Here is a 26,394-nt window from a genome sequence, read left to right as displayed (position 1 = left end):
TATGTGGTTAATTGTAAGCCCAGAATTATATTATCTGTCAACTAGGAACAGATGTACAGCAACAGGAGCTGACGTTTGGAAAAGGGGGATGGAGAAGCGGGCGTTTGCTCAGGTCTCCAAGGTCAGGAGGAGAGCAGGGTGGGGTGCGGAGGGAGGAAGGCCTGGCAAAGGGTGAGCGTGGCTAAAAGCGGCAGCTTGGGTACTGGCCAGCTGACGCCAGCGCGATCAGCCTAGGCGGAGTAGGAGGATGTCTGGAGAGGGCGGCCGCGAAGGTCCTTGAGCACCAGGTCCTGCCCCAGAAAGGACTTGGGAGCAAAAATCTCTATCAGATCGGCAGGGAGGAATTCACGGTCCCTCCCTAACGTTTAGCAGGGTCTCCCTGGTCCGCGACCCAAACACGCCCCGTTCCCGCACGTCGGGACTGACGTTCTGGCCGTAGACCCCGGAGACCTGCAGGCCATGCGGGGCCGGGGTCAAGCCAAGTTGGGTCAGGAACGCGGGCACTGCCCGGGCAGCGAGGGCACCTGCCAGGGTACGGGGAGACCTGTTCTCCGGAATTCCCGCCAGCCACCTCCCCTTGGTCTCCTGGGCCGGGAAGGTCGCTGAGGTGGCTTTGGGGGGGAGCACCAGCCACCACCCTCCTCCAACCGCGACGTCCGGCCTCGAAGAAGGAAGGAATAACAGGCTCAGCGATAGGTGCACGTGTCTGCCAATCAACCCTAGTGCCCGCCCCCACGAGAGCCAGCGAAAATGGAATTGGCTGCATTATGACCGGCCTCCGAGAAGATTCTCTTCTTGGATTGGCTCATAGGCTCTCCGGCCCATGTGTCTCAGAGGCTCGCTATTGGTTAACCGCGTTGCCAAGCTCCGGACGCGGCTCGCCCATTGGAGGCCGCGGACCCGCCCCTGCAGGCTAGGTGAAGGTGAGCGTCTCCTCCACCAGCTCCTGCCAGACCAGCGGCGAGCTCCTGGCGCTCGGTGTGACCTCTGGACAGACTCCGGTCCTCTAACGATGGCTCCTCCATCCGTCTTTGCCGAGGTGCCGCAGGCCCCGCCGGTGCTTGTGTTTAAGCTCACCGCAGATTTCCGGGAGGATCCACACCCCCACAAGGTCAACCTAGGAGTGGGAGGTAAGGATGCAGGGCTGAGGAATGAGAGTGACCCAGGTAGTGTAACGGACCCAGTCCAGGGATGGTGTCTGTAGGAGAGGCTGAGGTCCAGCTGGGAGCTAGCTGGGCGTGGGGGTGGGGGTGTCAGAGGATCCCACCGCCTATTTCATCCATGGGAATAAGAAGGCCTTGGACGATGCCCAAAGTCACAGAGCGCAGGTGTAGCAGCCGCGACACAAACTCAGATTTTCAGATACTACATCCTTTTGTCACTTACAGAGGGGGGTGGCGAGGGATAATGGAGGGAAAATAAATCAGAAGCCTAATAGTCCCACTTGCCGGAAAATGGATAAAGTAGGACTTTTCACCTTGGGGAATTCCGGCCTAGGGTTGGCGCTCACCTGGCATCACTCAGGTATTTTAAGCACTGTGTGAGTGGTGATGGGTGGACAGCGGTGGGGGAGTAGGGATTTTGGGGGAACCCACAACCCAAGACTGAGGCCTTCAAGGAATTTAAAATCAAGTGGTTTGAAGTTCTGTGATAGAAATCTAAAGTGTTTCTGTGATCAATGAACCAACGCTGCACATCACTCTAACTAACTTACACATCTCCCCCTAAATGGAGGCAGAGATGTGACAGACGTGGTGGATAGGCCTTGATGAAAAAGGAGCAGAAAGAGCAGGGGGCGAAGAAGGGATGGCAGCAGCTCACTTTCCATACATCCTTATTTTCATTGGGAAAATTCGGCCCCTTCAAGGACATTTAAAACAATGCGAGGTCACCTCTGTAAACAAGTTAAAAAAAAGCTTTCCAAGCATCTGATGGTGACAATGGCAGCCTTGTGGTAATAGCTAGGGTGATCTACTACTATCTTGTGATAATAGATAGGGATAAGTCTTCCTTGGAATTAGTTAGCTTAGTATGCCTTTAAAGAAACCACACCAAATCCCACCTGGTAAAGCTGGCTTTTTATCTTGTTGACAGGGAATTTGTTTCTATATGGTATATGAGTTGCTTCTGACTCATAGTGGCCTATGTACAACAGAAGGACACAGCGCCAGTGCTGCTCCTTCATCCCCATTGTTCTTATGTTTGAGCTCAGGGACCATAGAACTAGATGGTGCCTGGCTACCACTATTAAATCCTCTGGAAGGAATCATGCTAGAAGGTCCTACATCGAGTGGGAGAAAAATGTGGAACAAAATCCAGTTGTTCTTATGTTGGAGGGTAAGTGGTGTAATACGGGTAGTATGACAATATTACTAAATTCACCCACCCAGAGACGATTAGTCGGCCTAGTGATTGCTTCAGTCTGGAGCCCTGTCCACATTTTCCTTACTAAATTGATATCAAATTTATAGATGACACTTAAAAATATATTGGGGGCTTGTACAACTCTTACCACAATCCATACATCCATCCATTGTGTCAAGCACATTTGTACATTTATTGCCCTTATCATTCTCAAAACATCTTCTTTCTACCTGAGCCCTTGGTATCAGCTCCTTATTTTTCCCCTTCCTCCCCGCCCCCTTTCCTCATGAACCCTTGATAATTTATAAATGATTATTTTTCGCCATGTCTCACACTGCGACGACACATTCTTGAGGGATAAGGTTAGCAGGTAGAATAGAGGATAGTTGTGAAATTGAAAATGATCTTATGATGTCGTGAATTTATTGTATACAATTTGCGCTCATAGCTTTACATGAAGTTTTTTCTAAAAGAAAAAATATTGAATGTGTACAAAGATAAAAGAGTATTCAACTCAGTAGTTTATAAAAGCCAATAACTGGAAGCAGCATAATTGGTTAATAAATTAGGTAAAGGAAGGGATGAAGATGCACGGATAGACATACAAGCTGAACAAGTGTGAGGGAGTAGGATTATTATACCCACAGATACAGAGAGATTGACAGAGATTCATGTATATTTACCTTTGCTGCAAATATATCAGTGAATGCGGTAAAATATGTTGGGGGCACAGTTATGAAATATCTTAGGTATATCCATACACCTTGAGGAAATGCATCAGTGACCTGACCAATGGGCTCAAGGGATACCAAGATCAGCTGTCCTCACATAATCCACAAAGATGACGTTACATTTCCTACTTGGATGAGTAGCCCCGGGGGTCTGAAAAGTTCATGTTTGGCCCTCTAAGGTGCAACTGTTGGTGTTTTTCGGTCCAGAAGAAAGAAGAGTGATCAAAATCCAAGACCCGTGGAAACAATTGATCCAGTGGACTAACAGGTCACATAAACATCAGTCCCCAAGACCACGAGACCAGAAGAACCAGGTGGTGCCTAGAAACCACTTCCAGCTTCTTTGAATGGGGTCCTTTTCGAAGGTCCTAGATAGAGTGGGAGAAAAATGTGGAACAAAATGCAGAATCATAAAAGAGACCAGGCTTATTGGTTGGACTGAGACTAGTGGAACCTTACACACTGATCCTCAGTTACCCTTCAGGTCTGGAAGTGAACTCACCAGCCTGGCTCCATTTACAACCGAACAATAGATTTCTTATACGGGAACAATAACACTAGGAAGGTATGCTCACCTTAGAATAATCAACCATTGAGATCAAAAGGGCAGTATTTACCCAAGTATAAAATTTAGAAGGATTTGGAAAGGAGGAGGAAGAACAAGCAGGAAGCACTAGGGAGGAAGTGGGAGAAGCGACGTTATGTTGTGGGGATTGCAGTCAGGGACATTAGACAAAATGTATGAATTGCTGAACGGAAAATGATAAGCTCAGCAACCCCTCGATTCACAATAACAAGTAAAAATAAATTATGTTATAAATGGCACATGGACATATGAAAAATGCCCAGTTGCATTCATAATAAGATATGCGAATTAAAATGATGATGTACCGTCTCATCTCATTTTGGCAAAAGTTCAAGGGGTAAAGCTAAAGGGAAATAGGCACTCTTAGACGTTGCTGGTAAGAATGTGAATTGGGATAATTCTCCTGGAGGACAATTTTGAGATAACTGCCAAACCAGAAATACATAGAGCCATCACCATCATTCCATGTTCAACCCTGCTTTTTACATATATATTTGCATACATGTGAGAGATGTGCTGTATGTACAAGTTTGTTCATGCAGGTGTTATTTTAGAATGTATAAATGTTAAAATCAAGATAATTTATAAAAATTGGAAACATTTACCATCTATACTCGTGCATAAGCCGAGTTTCCCAGCACATTTCTTAAGCAGTTTTTGTGGTAAAATAAGGTGCCTTGGCTGATATTCGAGGCGGCTTATACTCGACTATGTACGGTAAATATCCATTAAGAAGAGACTGTCAAATTACAGCACATTCATCAGTTATGCAGCTGTAAAAATGAACAAGAACAATCGATATACAGATACGAAAAGATCTTCAAGTTAAGTGGGAAAAAAAAGATCTTCAAGTTAAGATCTTCAAGTTAAGTGGAAAAGATCTTCAAGTTAAGTAGCTTCTGCTATCGTGAAGGGCCTGGGAGTCACTTCTGACTCATAAGAGTTCCGTGTACAATAGAATGAAACACTGCTGGGACTTGTGCCAGCCTCTCGGTTAAACAATGGAGCCCATTGTCCCAGGCAGTCAGTCCGTGTCACTGAGGGTCATGTTCTTTTTCACTGACCCTCTACTGCACACCAAGCACAATGCACCTTCAGGTAAGGAGAGACAAGGCCTCCCTATCCTGACTGTTGAGGAACATTCTGGTTTCACTTCTCCAAGGACAGACCTGGTCATTTGGTCGTCCATAGTATACTATGTGTATACTATGTAAGAGGGGCCTTCAAAAAGTTTGTGGAATCCTGGTGGCATAGTGGATCCTATGTCAACTGACTGCAAGGTCGGAAGTTCAAACCCACTAGATGTTCGGTGGGAGAAAGATGAAGCTTACTGGTTCCATAAAAATGTACAGTCTCAGGACCCCAGGACCAGTTCTGTTCTGCCCTATAGAATAGAGTAAGGGCTAACCCGATGTCAGTGAGCTTTTGTGAAGTTCATGTCCAATGGAATGAAAAGATAATGGAAAATTTTCTTGAACTTTTGAAATTCCCTTATAAGCTATCTTTTGGGTAAAAAGAGGAGAAATAAGCTGTACTGACTTGTGCATGTTTAGAAAAATTCATGAAAGAAACTATAATCAATTGGTATCTAGGGAAGGGAAGGATTTGGGAACTAGGCAGATGGGAGATAAGAATGGGGTGGAGGTATGTAAATATATTACCTATTAGAATAGTTAATAGCGGTGAAATTAATTTATAATACTGGTACATACTTAAGTGGGGAAAAGTTAAAAATTCGGTATGTAATTTGATCCCATAAGGAGCCCTGGTGGTATAGTGGTTCTGCATTGGGCTGCGATCCACTTGGTCAGCAGTTGAAAACCCCCAGGCCTTCCTGTGGAGAAAGACTGGGCTTTCTCCTCCTCTAAGCAGTTACAATCTGGGAAACCCACAAGAGGTTGCTGTAAGTCAGCATTGACTGATGGCAGTGAGTTTAGTTTTGGTTAATATGATCCTATGTTTTATAAAGGAATATACCCCTCTAAAATAAAGCTTGGAATATATACATCAACATTTGCATACGTCTTGTCTTTGAGTATAGGGATTACATATTACATTCTTTTTTTATTTACATTTTGAGCTTTGCTAAGTCTTTTTTTTTTTTAAACAATCAACAGATTGTTCAGTAGATTCTCTTAGTATAGGAGAAGGGCATAGGAGTTTGCTGTACACCAAATTAAATATTATTAATTGGATTGATTTTGACCGATAGATGTGATGCAGATGAAAGGGGATAGAAAGTCAAACAGTAAATATTAGCTGATGTTGAGAGAGAATGTACTTGATCCAGTTTTTTATATTTCCTGTACGTGTGTGTGTTTTCATATTGGGTTTATTTATGTTGTAATCTATCGGTGTGGGTAGCCTTCTTGAATCTTTGTTAGTGTTTTTCTATGTGTCTTGGTATACGAAACCCAGGTTGGATGGACCTATTGGAGACACCAACTAGAATAAGGGTTCTTGAGGTGTAGCGGGGGAGGGGGAGGTGGGCAAGGGGGTAAGGAGGAGCTGATACCAAGGAATTCAAGAGGGAAGAAAACGTTTTAGAGCGAATTTTGGTAGCAATTGTACAATACTGCTTGGTGTGATTCACCTATGAAATGGTATGATGTCTGGATTAGTTCCTGTTTGAAAAGACAAATGAAAGACAGAGTGAGGGCAAGTGAGAGTGGGCGCACACACTAGCGAGCACAGGTGTGTAAATGGGTCCTTGGGTGGCTGGTTCTGTAACCAAATGCCAGAACCTGGAGTGATGGGCATTAGTCAACTGTTAGTTCAGTTGCTGTTGTTCAAGACCACGAGGAGGAGGTGTGGCCTCCTTCCACCCTCTATCGTTCCCTTTCCTGTTCTGTTTATAGGTGCAGAGGGCATCTGAAACAACACCTGCCCTTTTCTGGAAAGGCTCCGGGAAGTGAATAGCAACAGGGTTATGTCCCGAGAGGAGACACTGTCCCTGTTCAGGAGAGTCGGGTGTGCAGCTCTGGTTTAGCCAGGAAGGGAGAACCCCTGGAGGGAGCCGGCCTTGTGGGAGCTTGAGCCTTTCCCTGGAAACATTGTATAGTGCTCTGCTGTACCCCAATCCTGAATTCAGACCTTGAGCCTTCCCCTGGAAACATTGTATAGTGCTCTGCTGTAACCGCAATCCTGAATTCAGACCAAGCAGCCTCTGTGCTGATTCGCATTTGCAGCCTAAACGGTCTGTGTGTAATCACGTGAATGAAGGCTGGCAGGTTCGTGTTGAAGCGCTGAGTGGGTGTAGTGGACGGGCTCAGCTGGAGGGAAGCAAAAGGAGCACTTTGGGGCGCAAGATGGTCAGGGGCCCGTTTTTACAGATGGTTGCCATCTGCAGTTTCCCCTGGAAGCATGGCCTTCTTTGGTGAGAGTGTGTGAGCACTGAGAGCCTGCAGAGATTTGGAAGGTGGTGGTCGTGGTGGGGGATGGCTGCGGTAGGAGAAACTGGACGGGGGTGCAGAAGAAAGAGAATTGTTGGGCCAATAACCACAGAGACCTCCGCATGAGAGCTCAGTGTGCTGCTAATACAGGCAGCCCCTGCTTCTGAACGTCTGCCTCACAGACGACTTGACTTCCAGGCAGGTCATACTTACTCTTTCATGTTCTGTAGATTTGCCCTCACTTTGAAATAAACTGAACCAGCACCAACACCACCACTGTCACGACGGGGATTCTAACTCGTAGCGACCTGTAGCAACCCCACCACAGAGTCGAATTGCCCCTGTAGGCCCCGAAGGCTGTACATCTTCACGGGGGCAGAACCCCTTGTGCATCTCCCTCGGAGTGGCTGGGGAGTCAAACTGCTGACCTCGTGGTTAGCTGCCTAAGGTGGAAACCACTGTGCCACCAGGACTCCGAACCCACGGACGGCCCTTCACTTGCTTGCTTCCTCACTGACTGCCGCTGAGTTGATTTTGATTCTCAGTGATCCCTACCCACGACAGATTCCCCATTGCAGTCCCTTTCACTGCGGCACTTAGAAAGCACGTTGAAATCATTGGAACAGCTTTTTCCTGCACCAAACTGTAGTGACCAAGGCTAAGTTAGCACTGACGCGTCTATTCCGACTCACCTCCACATTGCACCGAACGACTTAAAGACCCGACCGGACCTCGTCAACCGAGGACTGCTCACACATGCGGACACCGATGCTTTCCTGCATTCTTTCCCGCGCTCAGGCTCCAGGAGGTCCCAGTTGCATGCCAGCATTTTCCTGTTGGGGGGTCATTTCCATGTAAGAGCTCAAAGTCCCAGAAGGCTAGGAACCATGACTGTGCCTGGTAGCCAGGCACCTAGCCCCAAGCCTGGCCCCAAGGAGGCTTCGTTCAGTAAGTGCACGGACTTGCATTTCCGTCACTGTCCCGCTCCGCGGGGGATGGCATCGTTCCAGGTCACAGTTGCAAACTGTCTCGTAGGCGAAGCCTGAGCCGCCTCTGTTGTGCCCTCTCTCCCGTGTCCCAGCGTATCGCACCGATGATTGTCAGCCCTGGGTCCTGCCGGTGGTGAGGAAAGTGCAGCAGAGGATTGCCAGCGACAGCAGCCTGAACCATGAGTACCTGCCCATCCTGGGCCTGGCCGACTTCCGGACCCTTGCTTCCCGCCTGGCCCTGGGGGATGACAGCCCAGCTCTCAAGGCAAAGCGGGTGAGTTCTGCGGGAGGACGTGTTGACCCTTGGGAAACGGTGGAAGGAAAAGGAGGCTGCAGATTTCATTTGGCTCAAAGCATCTGCATGTAGTATATCTACCGAACTGTCGCCCAAGAAGTGTTTCCAGTCATGCGACTTCAAGCACTTGCTGCTAGAGCAGCTAGTGTGGCCACATGCAGAGCATGGCACCTCTGATGGGCCAGCTTTTGCCTAGGACAGCGGTTCTCAACCTGTGGGTCGCGACCCCTTCGGGGGTTGAACGACCCTTTCACAGGGGTCTCCCCATTCATAACTAGCAAAATGACAGTGATGAAGTAGCAACGAAAATAATTTTATGGTTGGGGGGTCAGCACAACATGAGGAACTGTATTAAGGGTCACGGCATGAGGAAGGTGGAGACCCACTGCCCTAGTAGATCATCAGAACTGTTGGGGGTTTGAAGCCACCAGTGGAGATGCCACACAAAGAGAACTGACTAGCCTGGTCAAGAGACCAGGGCTCTGGATCCAGTCCTGCCTCTACTTTTGGCCATAGGCACGTCATTTCCCGCCCCCAACCGCTGTGTCTACATGTTAACCAAATTCTCGTGTCTGAGTCATGGAACTTCTGTTGAAGGAGCCTCTGAGCTCCCTGGAATTCTATGCAGAATGTTATGTAGGTGTGCTTATTTCTGGGGAGACAGTTCTTGGCTTTACCAGATTTTCAGAAGTTGCCTATGGCCCCCAAGAGTTCAGGAGCCCCTTATCTACATGCTTCCAGAATTCCCCACTAGTTCTAATAGACCTTTATTCTCCTAGCCTTGGTCCTCATGTCTCTGAAAGGTCTTCTACTTATAACTAGAGACACATGGAAGGAGGACCTGTTTGGCAGCAGGTCAGGCAAGCTGGGCTGTGTGTCGTCCAGATGTGTAAGGTCCAGATTCTCAGTGCCCAGGACTTCCGAGGAGAAAACCTCTGAGAGTCAGGCATGGGCCTTGAGCTGGACATTGGAAAATGGGTAATGGGGCCAGGGCACTGGTTCTCAACGCTGGCTCCACATTGCCATCATCTGAGGAGCTTGTTATAGCTTACTGATGCTTGGGCCCCATTCCAGACCCATTCAATCAGAATCTTGCAGGATGTGGTGGGTCCCAGCATGGACATATTTTGAAAAGCTCCCGCAGTGATTTTAAAGTGCAGCAGGGTGTAGAACCACGAGGTGTGGAGGAGAGAAATAGGGCTGTCGCTCTTTAGTACGGATCCAAAGACAGAAGTAGGAGGTAAGCAGGCCTTGGGTGGGCGAGACCTGGCTGCTTTGAGCTGAGGAGCTTGTTGGCAGATCAGGGAGGCTGAGCCTTTTGCAGCGCAGACAGTGGTGTCAACCGGAGGTTTGAGCGGGACGTTGAAGACACCTGGCTGGCTGGTGGAGAGGGGAAGGCCTGTGACTTTGGTCTTGGGTACGGAACCCAGCTGCTCCCCCTGCTCCCCGGGGCCACCTGGCTGGCGCTGCCCGGGGTTCGTGCGTTGACGGACTCTCACTCGCTTGGAGCCATTCCACGCTCTCCCCGCAGGCCCTGTGCGGCACTCTCTTCCTGCTGTGTCTTGTGTGACCGGTGCCCTGGTAAGCAGAGTGAAAGGAAGGTCGACCACGTGGCACATTTTTATATGTATCAGGAAGCAGGGAGATTCTGGGTGAAGGTATTTGGAATTCGGGTCCCCACGTTAGGGTTTTGTTTTGATTAACAGGAGAGCTCGTGACTTGCTTGCTGTCAGGAAATGAAGGCCTACTGGTCAAAATGTGACAGCAGAACGATCCCAGGTGGGCCTGGGCAGGTGCGCAAGTGCTCTTTCTGTCTGTGCAGGGAGCAGACTGTGTGAAGTTTAAAGCAGGGGCCACGGGCAGCGGGCCGGGGCTACTTTCTAGTGGCTAACGGTGATAAAGTAGTGGGCATTTGGTGTTGACAGACAAAAACAGGATTTTGTGCTGGGGGGTGTCTTTTGTGCTGGGGGGTGTCTTCTGTGCTGGGGGCGTCTGCTTCTTCCTCTGCTCATCGCTCCAGGTTTCGATCACTTTCATCTATGGCTTTGACCTGGCAGTGTAGCTCTCGTTCACAGAACATACTTAAAACGACGCCTTCCTGGCAGTTGGTAAATAAGCTGTTTGGGGCTGATTTAGGCTGGTTTCTTGGCATCGATAGTAGGATTTTCTGTTGGCCTATGCGTGTCCTGTGGTACCAATGTCCCCTGAGCTCTGAGCCTTTCCTCTTTTCCTGGAAGACTTCCCTGTTCCAGATGACTGCCCTGCTCCGCACCACCTTTCTGGGATTCTCTTAATTGATCTTCCTGTCTAGCCTTCCTCATCCCAGGTGATTCTCCACGTTGCAGCTGGAAGTGATCTTCCTTAGCTAATCAAGGTGAACATGCCACCGACCCACCCTCATTGCTCTCCCATTTTCTACAAGGTAAAATCCGGACTTTGAACTTGGCACCCAGAGTATTTTATAGCCAGTCTTTATATCCTGTCCTCCAGGTACTCGCCACACCCGCCCTGCTTGGGTCTTGCCATTCTCAGACCTTGCTGTTCTGTGGAGCCACGTGCGCCGTGTTATGGGTTGACACCTTTGCTCAGGGGCCCCTCCCTCTCTGCTCAGCTCCTCAGCTTCCACCCCCAGCGTCTCCAAGGACCCTTAGGGGTCACCTCCATAAGTGGATTCCTGCAGCTGTGGTTAGGTTAAAATTAACATACTGCCATTTGCTTTTCCTATTGACCCCTTTTTAAATTTGTTTAGTTTCTATTGTCTTCTGCTTTTCCATGGATGGAAGTTTGTGTTATTTGTTTTTAGGGTATGATTTTCTCTAAATGAAATCCATAGAGACAACAACCGGATTAATAGTTCTTTAGGATTATGTGAGAAGGTGTTGAGGGGTGGGTAATGGGGAGCTAATCATAATGGGTTCAGGAAAATGTTCTCAGATGGATTCTGGTGGTGATTGCACCGTTCTTTTTAATATAGTTAACCCACCGAATTGTACAGTAAGTGAACTTTATATCAACCAAAAGGTTAAAAACACCAGTCACTTCCACCTGCTCTCCTCGGTGGAACTAGTTGTGTGAGTTACTGCAGGACTTTGTACATAGCCCCGGAGACAGCACCCCGTGCTTCACTTAGAATTTAAAGTTGTTCCCTCCCGGCCGACCACGGGTTCCACGGGGCAGGGACCCCAGCTTCCTTGTTTATCTTGCCCATCTTCAGCATGTAGCTCCTCGCCCAGCTCCTCAAAGACTCCCATGTGTGAATTCTCACAGTCAACCAGTGAGCGCTCACCCCTCCTGCTGGACCTCCTGGAGGGGTGAGGACACAGAGCGCCCTGCCCTTGCTTCCAGCTCTGCCGAGAGAAGCAGCCCACGGGCCTCATAAGAAAATGGTGTATTAAAAGCTGGTGATGTTGGGCGCCGTCAAATCCGTTCAAACTCACTAAAACCCAGTGAAGCCCGATTGGACCCTCCGTGTACAACGGAAACTTTGTGCGTATGTCCTTTCTCGTGACGCAGGGGAAGGAAAATCCCTCTTAGCCTCACCCAAGGCTGATTTCTGAAGCTATGGTCAGACAGGCCTCCAGGTGTCCCTCCCAAGGCACTTGGCGTCTTGGTTGGTTTCAGTAATTCATTGCAATGGCAACCCAGAGCTCAGACAAAACTCATCATGGGGTTTATTAAAGTGGTTAACTGGTTACAAATGTGCCCCACCCCTCCCAAGTCGGTACATCTTTATGGAAGCAGACAGCCTTTCTTCCTCAGTGAGGCTGTGGTTTTGAACTGCCGACCTGGTGGTTAGCAGTTCAGTGTGTAACCCACAATCGGACTGGACAACCCCATCGCAGCCCTACCAGCAGGCAGACCCCTCTCTGGTCTTTGGCCTCTCAGCCCCAGGGACCACTGGTCTCGGTCCTGCTTGTGCAAAGTTATAAGAGCTCTTTCAGGCTGCTGATCAATGCCCAAAGGATATGCCACTTCACCATAACCCTCCGTCCAAGCCCCTCTGCTCTAGCTCTGTGAGTCAGCACACCTCGCTCTCCCGATTTGGTGCCTGAAGGCCCACCACTCGGTAATTCCGACTCCCGCCTGAGGCACTTGCTTTACTTGCACGGAGGGTAGGGAAGCCCACCGCTCTAGCTCCTGCACGGTCTCTTGGTTCTGTTGCTGCTATAGCTCCTGCTCCCCCGGTGAGCCAGCTGTCTCCTGGAACAAGGAGGTTCAATTGGCAAGGATCTCGGGGTCCAAAGGACTCACTCTTCTCTTTTGCTGGTAGTTAGCTCCCCTCACTTGCAGTGTCTGAGATGGGCTGTTTCATACCCTGAAGGATGACAATCACAATTAGCCCTGTTAACAGTCACGTCTGAATCATATCATCTTATCAGCGTCCGCCCTCATTTTCTCTTGCCCAAACCCAACATTACAGAAACGATGGGTAGAAGAACCACATTAAATAATACACTGCACCGAACCGGTCCTGCTCCAGCTTCACAATCCTTGTGGTTGCAGCCAGGTCAGTCCATCTGCCTGATCTGCTTTCCCAAGCATGGTGTCCTTCTCCAGTGACTGGCCCCTTCTGATAACATGTCCAAAGTATGTGACATGAAGTCTTACCACCCTTGCTGTTAAAGAACATCCTGGCTCTACTTTCAAAACAGATTTTTCTTCTTTAGTTCTGGCATTCCTTAGTATATTTAATATTCTTTGCCAACACTAATTTAAAGGGTTAATTGAAAACATCATGCCTTGGATCAGGTGCACCTTAGAGCCAAGTTTTTTATTTTTAATACTTTAAAGAGGTCTTTTGCAGCATATTTGCCCAGTGCAATATGTTATTTGATTTCTTGACACTTCCTTCTATAGGAGTTGATTGTGGATCCAGGTAAAATGAAATCCTTCACAACTTCATTCTTTTTTTTTTTTAATTAAAAACAATTTTTTATTAAGAGATCATTTTATGTGGGCTCTTCCAGCTTTTATAACAACCCATACATCAATTGTATCAAGCATATTTGTACATATGTTGCCATCATTATTTTCTAAGTTTTAACTTTGTATTTGAGACTTTGGTTTCAGCTCCTCTTCCCCCCCCCCCATGACCCCTTGATAAATTATAAATTGTTATTATTAATTTCATATCTTACACTAACTGCTGTCTCCCTTCCCCCATGGTTTCTGTTGTTTATCCCCCTGGGGGTGGGTGGTGGTGGTGATGTGTCCACCACTGCTATCCATTCCTTCTTCCTCCCCGTCTCTCCCCGCCTTCCCCCTACCCTCCTGATATTGCTTCTCCCATTCCTGTTCCTGGATTTCATGTGTCCTGAGCTTGTATCTCTTATCTGTACTTGTGCACAAGCTCCGGTTTAGCCTGCAGTGAAAGGCAGGACTGGGGTCCTAATAGTGGGGGCCAGAGGAATATTGTGTCTTTCATTGGTGCTATAGTGCACCCTGGCGGAATCATCCCTTCTGTGAGGGAATGTCCCATTGCTTACAGATGGGTTTGGGGTCTCTGTTCTGACCCCCCTCATATATATATAGTCATTTTATTGGGGTTCTTACAGCTCTTATAACAGTCCATACATCAGTTGTATCAAGCATATTTATACAGATGTTGCCATCATCATTTCCAAAACATTTTCTACCTTAGCCCTTGGTATCAATTCCTCTCCCCGGCCCCCGATGAATCCTTCATCAATTATATATTGTTTTTATTTGTATCTTACACTGTCCTTTGTCTCCCTTCACCCACATTTATTTCATTTGTCCCCTTTGGGGGAAGGAAGTTATATATCCAATCTTGTGTTGGGTTCCCCCTTTCACACCCTTCCCCTTCCCCTTCCATCCCCCTACCCTCAAGATATCGCTACTCTTACTGTTCCTGAGGGTTTATCTTTCCTGAAAGAGCTCTTTATCTCTATTAATATGTGTTCTTCATCCAGGCAGATCTGTAAGGTAGAACTGGGTCATGGTAGTTGGGGGGAGGAAGCATTCAGGAAGTAGAGGAATGATGTGTGATTTGTCGGTGCTACACTGCACCTTGGTTGAATCATCCCTTCCTTATAAACTTTCTGTGGGAGGATAGATATCCAGTTGTCTACAGATGGGCTTTGTGTCGCCACTCCAACCCACCTTGTTCGCATCAATATATTTGTTTGTTTGGGGTCTTTTGATACCTGATTCCTGATCCCATTGACACCTTAAGGCCACACAGGCTGATGTGCTTCTTCCATGTGAGCTTCCTTGGTTCCCTGCTAGATGGCCACTTGCTTGCCTTCAAGCCTTTAAGACCCCAGATGCTGTATCTTTCGATAACTGGCACCATCTGCTTTTTCCCCTACATTTGCTTATGTACCCATTTGTCTTCAATGGGAAGATGAGTATCAGAGAGTGCCAGGTTATCAGAACAAAGTGTTCTTGTGTTACGGGAGGCCTTGAGTAGAGGCCCAAAGTTCATCTGCTATCTTAATCCTTAACATATAAATATAGGTACACTGGCCTCTATCCCTTTCATTATAAATTAATATATTTACATACATACATGCCTATACTATACCTCTATAAATAAATAGCTTTTGCCTCCTATTTCTCCTATTTCCCCTTACCTTCCTCCTAACCCACTGTCATGCTCACCCTCCATTCTGCTCTCAGTATTTCTTTTCGGATACATTGCTCTTGATGAAGCCCACCCCCCCCCCGGCATTATATACCCTCCTCACCATCAATTTTAGGTCTCTTGTTGTTCCCTTATCTCTGAGTTTGTTGGCTCCCTACTCCCTCTCCCTGCCCGCTCAGAACCCCCAGTACCCCCAGAACTGCCAGTTCCATTGTTTTCTCCTCGGGGTTGTTTGTCCTGCCTATCATATAGATAGACAAAGGTGAAAGGAAACCAAAACCAAAACAAACAAACAAAAGAAAACAACAACAAAAAAAACAATAGATAGTTTTAGGTCTGTCTGCTGACCTTTGTGGATGTTTGCGATCAACTCTGATGAGAGTCTAAGCCCTGTCCCCCAAGTCAGAAGTCTGTTTTCAGGATTCCTTGGGGACTTGGTTACTTTGCTCCCCTTGCTGCTCAGTTGCAATCCCCTCGTGTTTCACCCCACTGTGCCTGGGGCAGACTGGGCACACTTTTTGCCCAGTGTCTCTAGTGCTGTCTCCCATAGTGCTATGGGTCAATGAGGGAACAGGTTGTCTTGTGGTGGGGCCAGCCCAATGGACCTCTCTGTGCACTGGCTGCTCCAAGCAGGGATGTCATCCCTGGAGCTTGGTGGACCATGATGACTTAACAGTATGGTTTTACCCGTTCCCATCAACATCTAATGATTGCACAGACTGTGTGCTTCTTCCATGTGGGCTTGTTGCTTTTTGGTAGATGACCGCTTGTTTAACTTCAACCTTTAAGACCCCAGATGTTATATATTTTAATAGCCAGGCACCATCCACTTTCTTTGCCACATTTGCTTGTGCACCCATTTTGTCTTCAGTGATGGTGCCCGCAGGGTGAGCATCACAGAATGCCAGGTTGTTAGAACAAAGTGTTCTTAGCATCATGCTTGCTCTTTTTCTGCCTGTTAGTAATTCCTCTCAGCTAGGTTGCTGTTGCTCCAACAACCCCAGCATCTCTACGTCTTCCTCGTTGTTGATTTTAATTCCCTAGTTGTTCCCCTATCTGTGGCTTTGTTTGCTCACTGATCTCTTCCTCCTCCTCCTCCCCACAAGTCCCTCCGGAACCATCGACCCCATTGCTTTCTCCTTGAGCTTGCTTCTCATGCCTATTTAAAAAAAAAACTACAAATGTAATTTTTGTTGTTTCTTGTTTTTTTTTTTTAATTAAAAAAAACATCTTATTGGGGGGATTGTAAAACTCTTTTCACAATCCATACATGCATCCATTGTGTCAAGCACATTTGTATATTTGTTGCCCTCATCATTCTCAAAACAGTTGCTTTCTACGTGAGCGCTTGATATCAGCTCCACATTTCCCCCTCCCTCTCTCATCTTCCCTCCCTTACGAACCCTTGATAATTTATTTATTTATTTTTCATGTCTTACACCGACCAATGTCTCCCTCCACCTACTTTTCTGTTGTCTGTTCTCCCAGGGAGGGAGTTATATGTAGATCCTTGTGATTGGTTTCCCCTTTCTCCCCCACCTTCCCTCCACCCTCTCAATATTGCCACTCTCACCACTGGTCCTGAAGGGTTCATCTGTCCTGGATTCCCGGTGTTTCTGTCCTGGATTCCCTCTGTTTCCAGTTCCTATCTGTACCAGTGTACATGCTCTGGTCTAGCCGGATTTGTAAGGTAAAATTGGGATCATGATAGTGGGGGGAGGAAACCTTAAAGAACTAGAGGAAAGTTGTATGTTTCATCATTGCTATCCTGCACTCTGACTGAAAATTAGATGGTAATGAGTTTGGCTTCTTATCTTTTAATTTTGGATTTTCTCTGGTGTTAGTTGCTGTTCTTTCCATTTCAACTCATGTGACAGTGTGGAACTGCCCTCCCATGCCTGTCTTTTACAGGTTGGTAACCAACAACCATGGAGACAAAATGAAACTGTGGTGAATAATAGGGGTGGCCGCGGCTTATAGGGGATTTCTGCTGATGAGTCGTTCGTTGTGAAAACTGATTGGCAGGTTGAACGAATGTTTTCGTTGCTCAGGGAGCATTGATCACTTCCTTTTGATGAGGCGTTTACATGGGAGACAGCTAAGCCTTTTCCTCACCTGCTCTGTTGAGGATTTGGGTTTTCTCCTCCCATCGAACAGCATGACAGGTGATAGATTTCTAAGTAGTCAGGGAGTCAGAGAGCCCTGGGCTAGACCTCACTTGATAAAACCCAAAAGGTCAAACTCAGGGCCATCGAGTTGGACGGCCCCATGGGTTCCCAAGACCATATTCCCTGGAGGAGAAAGCCTTGTCTTCTCCTACAGAGCGGCTGGTAGTTTCGAACCGCCGACCTGTGGGGTCCGCAGCCCACTGCGTATTCAGGACGCTAGAAAGAGGTAGAGCTCACCCTTTTACTTGTGTCTTCATCACCATTTAGCCTCCCGGTTAGGTTTGGTTTAAAAAGTGATTTTGGAAGCTTTTCCTTTTTGTCCAGGAGGATGTTTTTTTTTGGGTGATGCTGGTGGTGGAATTTCGAATAAAACTGAAAGTAAATAAAAAAGAATCACGAGCGAGCAACCCCAGCCCTGACCTGATATATCCATTGTTGTTGTGTTTGTGCCATCGAGTTGATTGTGACCTCCAGCGACGTGAAGTACAGTTGAGCAAACACTGCCCGGTCCTGCACCATCCTTACCATGGTCACTGTGCCTAGACCACTGTTGCAACCACGGGGCTAGTCCTTCTTGCGGATCTGCCTCTCCTTCGCTGTCCCTCCGTTTACCTAACCCGACGCATCCGCCGTCACCCCATGGGATCGCATCAGCCTTGGAGGATCCCCTCTTTCCCCTCTCCCCTCTTCCCCAAAGCTGGACTATTTCACAGCAAATCCCAATATCTAGAAACGGTTTCAAAACTTTAAAAAAGTTTACACACAGTACATGAATTTATTCTCATCTTTGAAGAAACAACCTGTAGGTGGGGCCAACTCGGCCTCTGACCACTACCCCAGGCCACTCCTCCCTCCACTGGGGTTGCCATGAGCAGATTGGCATGCCTCTCCTTCCTCTCACTTAGAGTGGGACCCTGTCCTTCCTTCCGTCTCCATCCTTTAGGCACGTCAGGCGGCATGTGATTTCTGGGGTGTCTCTGCTGACCAAGTGCTTGGAACCTCACTAGAATTTTCTTTATTTTAAATCATTTTATTGGGGGCTCGTACAACTCTTACCAAAATCCATCCATCCATCCATCCATCCTTCGTGTCAACCACATTTGTTCATTTGTTGCTATCATTCTCAAAACACTTCCTTTCTACTTGAGCCCGTGGCATCAGCTCCTCATTTTTCCCCTCCCTTCCCCACTCTCTCTCTCTTCCTCCCTCACCCTTGATAATTTATACAGTATTATTATTTTGTCATGTCTTACACTGACCGATGTTTCCCTTCATCCACTTTTCTGTTGTCCATCCCCCTGGGAGGGGGTTATAGGTAGATTCTTGTGATCAGTTCTCCCTTTCTCCCCCCACCTGCCCCTTCCCCTTCCCCTTCCCCTCCTGGTATGGCTACTCTCAGTATTGGTCCTGAGGGTTTATCTGTCCTGAATTTCCTGTGTTTCCAGCTCTGATGGTTAGAAGTTTAAGCTGATGAAACCAGGGCTCGATTGGCAGGACAGTATACGGAGGGCACCGTGATTAGATCTAGAACAAGATGGGGGGGGGGGTTCTGCCCAGTCCTTCCCCTCCCCGCCAGTGTTGCAGCCTGTGGCAAATGGGGTCGAGCACTCGCTCTCCTGGGCTATGAGGGTCAAAGTGGAATGTCTGCGAAAGCACTTGGGGGACATCCGTCATGGCCCCGGCAAGGCTGTTTTCGAGGAAGCGGAGGGGGAGGAAGTTTGTATAGCACCTGTTTGTTCGAACCTTTGGGTTCCCACACCCGAGCTAGAAAGATGAGCAGGAGTACCACTGAGAGGTTTCAGTGACACGCTAGCAAGACCATCTTCCAGGCTTCTGCTTGAGGGGACTTTGATCTTGGGATGGGCACCGAAGAGACTTTTGCCTTCCAGAGCACACACGCATGGGACCTTGACCTTGGTGTTGAATGAGGACAGTCCACCTGGAGTCTGACTTCCTTGACTGAAGACTTGGCTCAGCCACCTACTAGCTAATAACTCTGGGCAAGGTGCTTCACCTCCTGGCCTTGGCCTGCGCCTGCGCTATTTCTGGGCAAACAATACTGTCGCTTCCCTGTGGTTGTCCTCAGCTGCTGATGAGGTCATTATTTCAAGGGCAGAGCTCAGAAGCAGGCATAATGGTACTCATTGGTCCTCCTCCTGCCCAACCTCGCTGCTTCTCTTTCAGGTGGGAGCCGTGCAGTCTTTGGGGGGAACAGGCGCCCTTCGAATCGGAGCCGAGTTCTTAGCGCGATGGTACAATGGCGTGAACAACAAGGCCACGCCTGTCTACGTCTCCTCGCCAACCTGGGGTGAGTCTTTGAGCCCGGGCCAGAGGAGACAAAGAAAGGCGTCTTTGAGACACAGGATGTGGAAGCTAGCCGGGGACAGCTGACATTTGGCACTGACTTGAGCAGTGGATTATGGCCATTCCTAAGAGTCCTGGGGATCAAATCAGACTCGATGTTTTCCCCCCAAGACTGTCGGCTGCCCTGTGTTTCGGTTTATGTGGATGCAGGAAGTACCAGTGTCGGAGGATCTACGTTTGGCATGCACACGACTGCTGGCATCTAAGCTTAGTCACAACCATCCTTCGACATCTTAATGCCTGGCCTTGACGTTGGCTGGTGGAAAGTGACCTGTGAGGGCCCTAGAACAGGCTTTTCCAAAGGGAGAGCTCCTGTCCCCCCGAGGAGTGGCCATGGAACGATCTAGGAGGGTCTGTAGAAGCAGCTGCCTGCATTTTATCCTGGATTGTGAGCTGGAGTACAAAGGTTCTCCATTGCCAGGAGGGTGCCCCATAACATGTTTTATTTTCTCTGAAAAGGGGGCGGTGGGCCAACTAGGCTTGAGGACCTGTGCTCTAGAGGCTGAGCCGGTCCTTTCCTGTGGTGCCCCCGGGTGTTGGTGAAAGCTTTCCACCTTCTCCACCTTTGTTGCAGAGAATCATAATGCTGTGTTCGCCGCTGCTGGATTTAACGACATTCGATCCTATCGCTACTGGGATGCAGAGAAGAGAGGCCTGGATCTCCAGGGGCTCCTGAATGATATGGAGGTAGGCGATGCAGAAGAAAGAGGACACAGAATCTTAGCATGTTGGGAGCACCAGGGCAGGTCTCAGGGTCAGCTGATAAGCCGGAGACCCAGAGATATTCCCCGCATGAGAGAGGTGGAGCTTTCTAAAGCGGCATGCAGGCGGCAATCCAGCTCCCCGGCTGCTTGCTCTTCACTGAGTCTGCCTCCCGATATTCCCGCCACCAGCGGAGCACCTAACATCGCTTCTTTCTTCTCAGAATGCTCCTGAGTTCTCCATCTTTGTCCTCCATGCCTGCGCACACAACCCAACTGGGACCGACCCAACTCCGGATCAGTGGAAGCAGATTGCCACTGTCATGAAGGTAGCCAACCGCCCTTTCCGAGCGCCTCGTGGGTGTCATTGTGGGCACCAGGGAGGTACACAATTCTTAGCACAGTCAACCTTTGCCTGGGATGAAGTGCCGGAGCCAGGGAGTGGGCAGGAAAGCAGGAGGCTTGCAAAGACATTGGGGGAAATTGGGAAGAGCGCGTTTACATTGTGGGGTTGCAGTCAGGATACAAACTGTGTGTGAATTATTGGATGGAATACCAAACAGCTCTGTAAACTGTCACCCAGACCGCCAGGGAAAATATGGATGAAATCCAAAAAGAACTCCACCCACCTCCCCATGCACACACACCAAACATTCTTATTTAATATCCTCAAAAGTGATACCTGTGTATTGAAGAATTTGGGAAAGGGAAAAATGCCCAAAGCAGCAAATAAATATGAACTATCGGGGCCCTGGTAGCGTCGTGGTTATACATTGGGCTGCTAACTGCAAGGTCAGTGGTTTGAAACCACCAGCTGCTCAGAAAAAGAAGGATGGGGCTTTCTGTTCCTGTAAACAGTTGCAGTCTTGGAAACTCCCAGGGGCAGGTCTGCTCTGTCCTACGGGGTTGCTATCAGTTGGCATCAACTCGGTGGCAGTGACTTTGGTTTGGTTTATAAATCCTGTAAGGAGTCCTGGTGGCACAGTGATTGAAGCCCTTGGCTGCTAACCCAGAGGTTGGCGGTTCAAGTCCACCAGCTGTTCTATAGGAGAGTGGTCTGGCCATCTGCTTCTCTAAAGATCCACGGCTCTAGAAACCCCAGGGTCCAGTGCAGTGGTGCTCGGTGCCATGGGATGCTGTGTTGGACTCAGTGTGACAGCAGCAAGTTTAACTCCTGTGACCTAAGGAAAACCACTGTTACTTTTGGAATGTAGGCTGTCAGTGTTGTTGATATTGATGTGTGTGTGTGTGTGTGTGTGTGTGTGTGTAAGCGTAAGCCTTTCGGAAAGAAGGGGTTTCCATGTTGAGACTGGAAGGAGGAATTGGAGCATTGACCGATGGCAGGTCATGGGTTTTGTCAAGGAAGGTCAGTTTCTTGTGGAGGGGAGAGCAAGGCTAAAAGCCCAGGGTCCGTTTGAATGAAGTGAAAGTCAGTCTTGTTACCGGGTCGAGTTCACAGGGAGCTGGGTGGAATGTCAGTGCACCGCTCAGGCCTGGATCCCCTGCTGGGGAGTTAGATTCCTGTAGTGTCCACTGGAATCTTGGAAGTCAGGGAGTGACGTGCTCGGGTGTCTTCTTGACACCTTAGATCAGGGCGGGCAAGAGTAGCTAGGGCGGGAGACCAGGCGGGAGGCTCTTAGAATCATCCAGGCAGGAGCTGGTGGTGTTCTGGAAAAGAGACAGTCTGCTGGAGGGCGGGCTGGGCAGTGGTTGGTTGAGAGTCCTTCCAGGCACGAGGGCCTGGGGAGGACGGCATCTGGGGTTGGTCCCCGAGGATGCCGGGTCCTGATTAGCTGCCCCCCCCCACACCCCCCCCTCTCTCTCTGCAGCGCCGCTTTCTGTTCCCCTTCTTTGACTCGGCCTACCAAGGCTTTGCCTCTGGAGACCTGGAGAGAGATGCCTGGGCCGTTCGCTACTTTGTGTCCGAAGACTTCGAGCTGTTCTGCGCACAGTCCTTCTCCAAGAACTTCGGGCTCTACAGTGAGTGCCACAGCCTCGCCTCTCCCCTGCCCACGCCTCTCCGGAGCACCAGCCTGGCCTCCCCCCTGCCTGCGTCCCTCTGGGGCACTGGCCTCACCTTTCCCCTGCCTGCCTCTTCCCAGGGCACCGGCCTTGCCTCCCCCCTGCCCACCTCTCCCCGGGGCCCCAGCCTCCCCTCTCCCCTGCCCACCTCTCCCCGGGGCACTGGCCTGGCCTCCGCCCCCCCCCCCCCGCCCGCCTCTCCCCAGGTCACCGGTTCTTCTTACCCCACCCCAACACCTGCGGCCAAAGCCGAGTCTCAGCCCTCTCTCTTCCCTCTCTCTCCAGATGAGCGAGTGGGGAACCTGACGGTAGTGGGAAAAGAATCCGAGAGCATCGTCCGGGTCCTGTCCCAGATGGAAAAGATTGTGCGGATCACTTGGTCCAATCCGCCCGCCCAGGGAGCTCGGATTGTGGCCTATACCCTTTCGGACCCCGGGCTCTTTAAGGAATGGTAAGGGTGCCCGGCCTCCTGAGCAAGGAGGTGGCAGGGCCGAGCCTCTGCCCCCTCGAATTCAGCTGGGTCTTTTGCCTTTTGTTTGTGGCAGAGGCAGGACCAAATGACTTGACCCTCCTGCCTCTCAGGTCGTTCCGTCAGTCAGGGTGGCACTGATCTCAGAGGGGCCTGTCGCAGCACTGGGGCGCGTGGAAGGAAGGCACCCAGGGAATGCTGGTTTCCCCACTCTCCCCTGCCCCGAATGCTGGGAAACACAGGAAGGCATTGCTGAGGAAACAGAATGTCTGACTTCAAGCCAGTCTAATTTGGGGGCCCCTCATGTGCCTCTCTATTTGTCCTCCAGTTGGTTGTATTTTGGAACAGTCATCTAAATAGCTGGATCTCTAGCACCTCACCGAAGCCCACGTTAACGTCGGGGGGCCACAGCTGTTGTACTCTAGCTAGAATTAGACATCAGCAGCCTCCAGTCCAGTTATGTATCCCCAAACCCTACCAGGCAGGTCCCGATCCCATTCCCAGTTCAGGGTTTTCAGTCTGAGTGCCATAGTTTCGCGTTAACACCACGGTTCCCTCCTCAGGACAGGGAATGTGAAGACAATGGCCGAGCGGATTCTGACCATGAGAACTGAACTCAGAGCGCGATTGGAAGCCCTCAAGACCCCTGGCACCTGGAATCACATCACTGAGCAAATCGGGATGTTCAGTTTCACGGGCTTAAACCGTAAGTGGCTTCGTCACTGTGAGTCGTGCGCACAGGTAGGCGGACGGCTAGCTCCTCGCAACCAGGGCTCTTGAGAACGTCTCCAGTGTCTTTCACCTGGTCCATCATTCCCCACGACTGGAGCAGAGCACGTGAGGTCATCTGCTTGCTTCCTACCAACCTCCCAGGATAAACTATTCAAGTCTGGAGAGGGCCGGCTCTTCACTGTGCCTAGGCCGAGCCCAGGAGAAGCCGTTCCCATTTTCTGATGGCTTATGCACCCCCCCACCCCGACTCTTCATCAGCACCCACCTCCGTGTTCTCAGACGGATCTCAAAAGGTCTGTGCTCCGTTAGGAGAATGTGCAGGCTGGAGGCCGAGAGGGACCCCCTAGAGGTTAGCAGTGTCACTCCAGAACCTCCAGACTTTCCCCCCTTAAAAACCGACAGACACATCACTCACGTTAGTCTGGGACGTCTCAAAAGATTTTGTTTTTTAATGATGAGAGTAGACCACGTGGTGGAAGTGCCTGGCTCAGAGGCAGAAGGAACAGGGGGGAAGGAAACGACACTCAAAGTAGACTTCTTAGTGTGAGACACAGGAGGGGTGCATGTGTGTTTCCGGGCCCGGGGATGGGGGGCATGGGTTGTCTGGCCTGGAGGCGGATGAATAGCATCTTCCAAGAGATTGAGCATCCATCTCCCCTGCCAAGTGCTTGAGGTTCTTTGTTCCTGCCACCAGGTAGGGCTGTTGACCTCAGGCATTTTGTGGAGTTCTGACAGGTGTGGGTAAAGCAATCCCAGGGTAGGGATGAGACAAAGGACACATCTATAACCTGCTATTCATTTCAGTGGGGTGTTCCAAAATCTGACGTGGCTCTCTGAGTTGATCCATAGGGGTAGCTTGATGAGTGTACGGTGTGAGAGTTGGTTGGGAAGCAGTCTCAGCTTCAGATTCCCATCAGGAGAAGGCACTGAGTGACTCAGAGCCTGACTGGACTTGGCGGGTGGCAAAGTTAACTGCTAAGGGGTGCTTTCCAGGATTATTGGCCTCGGTGCCAAGCCGTTGGATGAAATAGCTCTTCCTGGCGTGGTACCTCTATTTCAGCGAAAAAAGAAGGGAAGTGGTGGTGTCATCGGAATCCGAATGGCCACTGCATTAAGGATTCGTGGCACCTGATGTTTCCTTCTTTTGGTTCTCAACAGCTAAGCAAGTTGAATACATGATCAACGAGAAACACATCTACCTGCTGCCCAGTGGCCGGATCAACATGTGTGGTCTGACCACCAAGAATCTAGATTACGTGGCCACCTCGATCCATGAAGCCATCACCAAAATCCAGTGAAGCAGCGCCGCCCAAACCAGCACCACCAAAGTGGCCCCCCGGCATGTGTGTTCCCTGCCTGCACCAACCTAGTTGTACATAACCCGTCGTAGAGACCACAGAAGGACTGCCTGGCTGCTGTGACTGCCCTGGAGAGACGGCCTCTTTTTAAAACTGGTCCCCCTGGGAGTGAGCACCCATGAAGAGAAGAGGGGGCTGGGATTAGAGCCTTCAGGGAGGCCAGAGCAAACTCCCGTTTTTATTTAAAGAAGAATAAAGTATTTTGATTATGAGACGTAACTCTTGCCCCTCCCCACAGAAGCAGGACTGCTGCCCGTGTGATGTGCTTGTGTGCTTCTCCATGTCGTTGGACTCCGTACAAAGTCCAGCCCAAAGATCAAGTTGTTAGGAAGTAGCTCAGTGTGATTGTGGGTGTTGGCTGAGTCATTAAAAGTTGTCATCCTGACCCAGCTCCTCTGTCTCCTGCTCTTTCTGTGTCCCTGCGAGGAGGAACAAACTATATCATGGCCCGCGTGCAGGAGTGTGTACGTACACACACACACACACACACACACACACACACACACACACACACACACACACTCCCCCAAGATCATATTTACCCCTGCTGCGTGTGGTACATTGATGTTTTCAAGTCCATTCTACCGGTTCTATTTTACTTTACTAAAAATAAAGTGAAGTTGCCAATCAAGACCCCATGGGACTGATTTTGGGATCCACTAGTGGGTTGTGACCTATATGACTTACAATGTACTTTTTAAATTTTTAAAAAAATTACTGATTTTATAAACAGTTTTATTGAGTCATAATCCAAAGTGAACATTTTAGAGGGATTTACTTGTAAAGACATATCTAAAATGCATTCTTAATGCCAACCTCCTTAGGGCGCTCACTGTACCGGTGCTCTGGGCTGTTTGGTGGGCTTCTGTGCAGAGGCCCCCGGTCCTACAGAACACCCCCCTCATGGCAGCGGGGGGCCTCCTCCAGAGAGGCAGTGACGACACTAAAGTCCCGCTGTCTGCAGAGTCCGGGAGTCTCCAGTTTTGTAGCCTGTGGGGGCTGAATCGCACGTGAAACAAGAGGGCTACTGTGTGGCGTTTCAACATGTTTACAGACCGTTGTTGGTGTTTTATCTGGCTCTGACTCCTTAGAGTTGTCCTCAAAATTGTACAGTCCAGGGAATGGCAGAGGTCTGGGAATTCACGAACTCCCAACTTTTCTCCCCGAGTGAAATTGTTTCTTCCACTCTGTCCCTGAAATGTGTCTTTGTGTTGGATTGCTAACTGCAAGGCCAGCAGTTCGACATCGCCAGCAGCTCCGAGGGAGAGACCCCCGTGAGGAGTTAACAGTCTCGGAAACCTGCAGGGGCAGGTCTACCCCGTCCTAGAGACAGCATCAACTCCGTGGCAGTGAGTTTGGCTTTTGGGGGCAGGTATCGGTGGCAGTGAGTTTGGCTTTGGGGGGCAGGTAAATTCCAGTGCATGGTGAGGCACCCGTTCCACGTCGGAGTTCTTCAATGACAGAGAGCCCGGCCTTGAACCAGCGTTTGGTCTGCCGCCTCCTCTCCCATGCAGCATGGAAGGCTGTTTCCTGGAACTTGTCCTTCATGGCCTTTTGGTTTGGTTTTTCCACATTTTTGGTTCCTGGGCTCCCTCCTTCCCCATTTTACCCCGGAA

At 49.4% G+C, this 26,394-nt stretch overlaps 1 protein-coding gene across 1 annotated transcript; it reads left to right on the top strand.

The window, feature by feature from the left end:
• Positions 1–899: 899 nt before the first annotated feature.
• Positions 900–24,997, top strand: GOT1 (glutamic-oxaloacetic transaminase 1). The gene is made up of 9 exons (XM_075534340.1): positions 900–1,130; positions 8,155–8,336; positions 19,317–19,440; positions 20,071–20,183; positions 20,422–20,526; positions 22,027–22,177; positions 22,505–22,670; positions 23,252–23,394; positions 24,579–24,997. Exons 1-9 carry the CDS (start codon positions 1,013–1,015, stop codon positions 24,716–24,718), a joined length of 1,242 nt encoding a protein of 413 aa, XP_075390455.1. The 5' UTR covers positions 900–1,012; the 3' UTR covers positions 24,719–24,997.
• The last annotated feature ends 1,397 nt before the right edge of the window (positions 24,998–26,394 follow it).

The sequence above is a fragment of the Tenrec ecaudatus genome, chromosome 16 (genome assembly GCF_050624435.1).
Source record: "Tenrec ecaudatus isolate mTenEca1 chromosome 16, mTenEca1.hap1, whole genome shotgun sequence".
Lineage (NCBI taxonomy): Eukaryota > Metazoa > Chordata > Mammalia > Afrosoricida > Tenrecidae > Tenrec > Tenrec ecaudatus.
Note: the sequence above shows the minus strand (reverse complement) of the source record. Positions and strands in the feature narration are given on the sequence as shown.

Coding starts and splice junctions, on each gene's coding strand:
- GOT1 (XM_075534340.1), top strand. CDS start 1,013: ATGGCTCCTCCATCCGTCTTTGCCGAGGTGCCGCAGGCCCCGCCGGTG. Junction 20,527..22,026: donor AGATTGCCACTGTCATGAAG/GTAGCCAACCGC, acceptor CTCTCTCTGCAG/CGCCGCTTTCTGTTCCCCTT. Junction 22,671..23,251: donor CCCGGGCTCTTTAAGGAATG/GTAAGGGTGCCC, acceptor TTCCCTCCTCAG/GACAGGGAATGTGAAGACAA.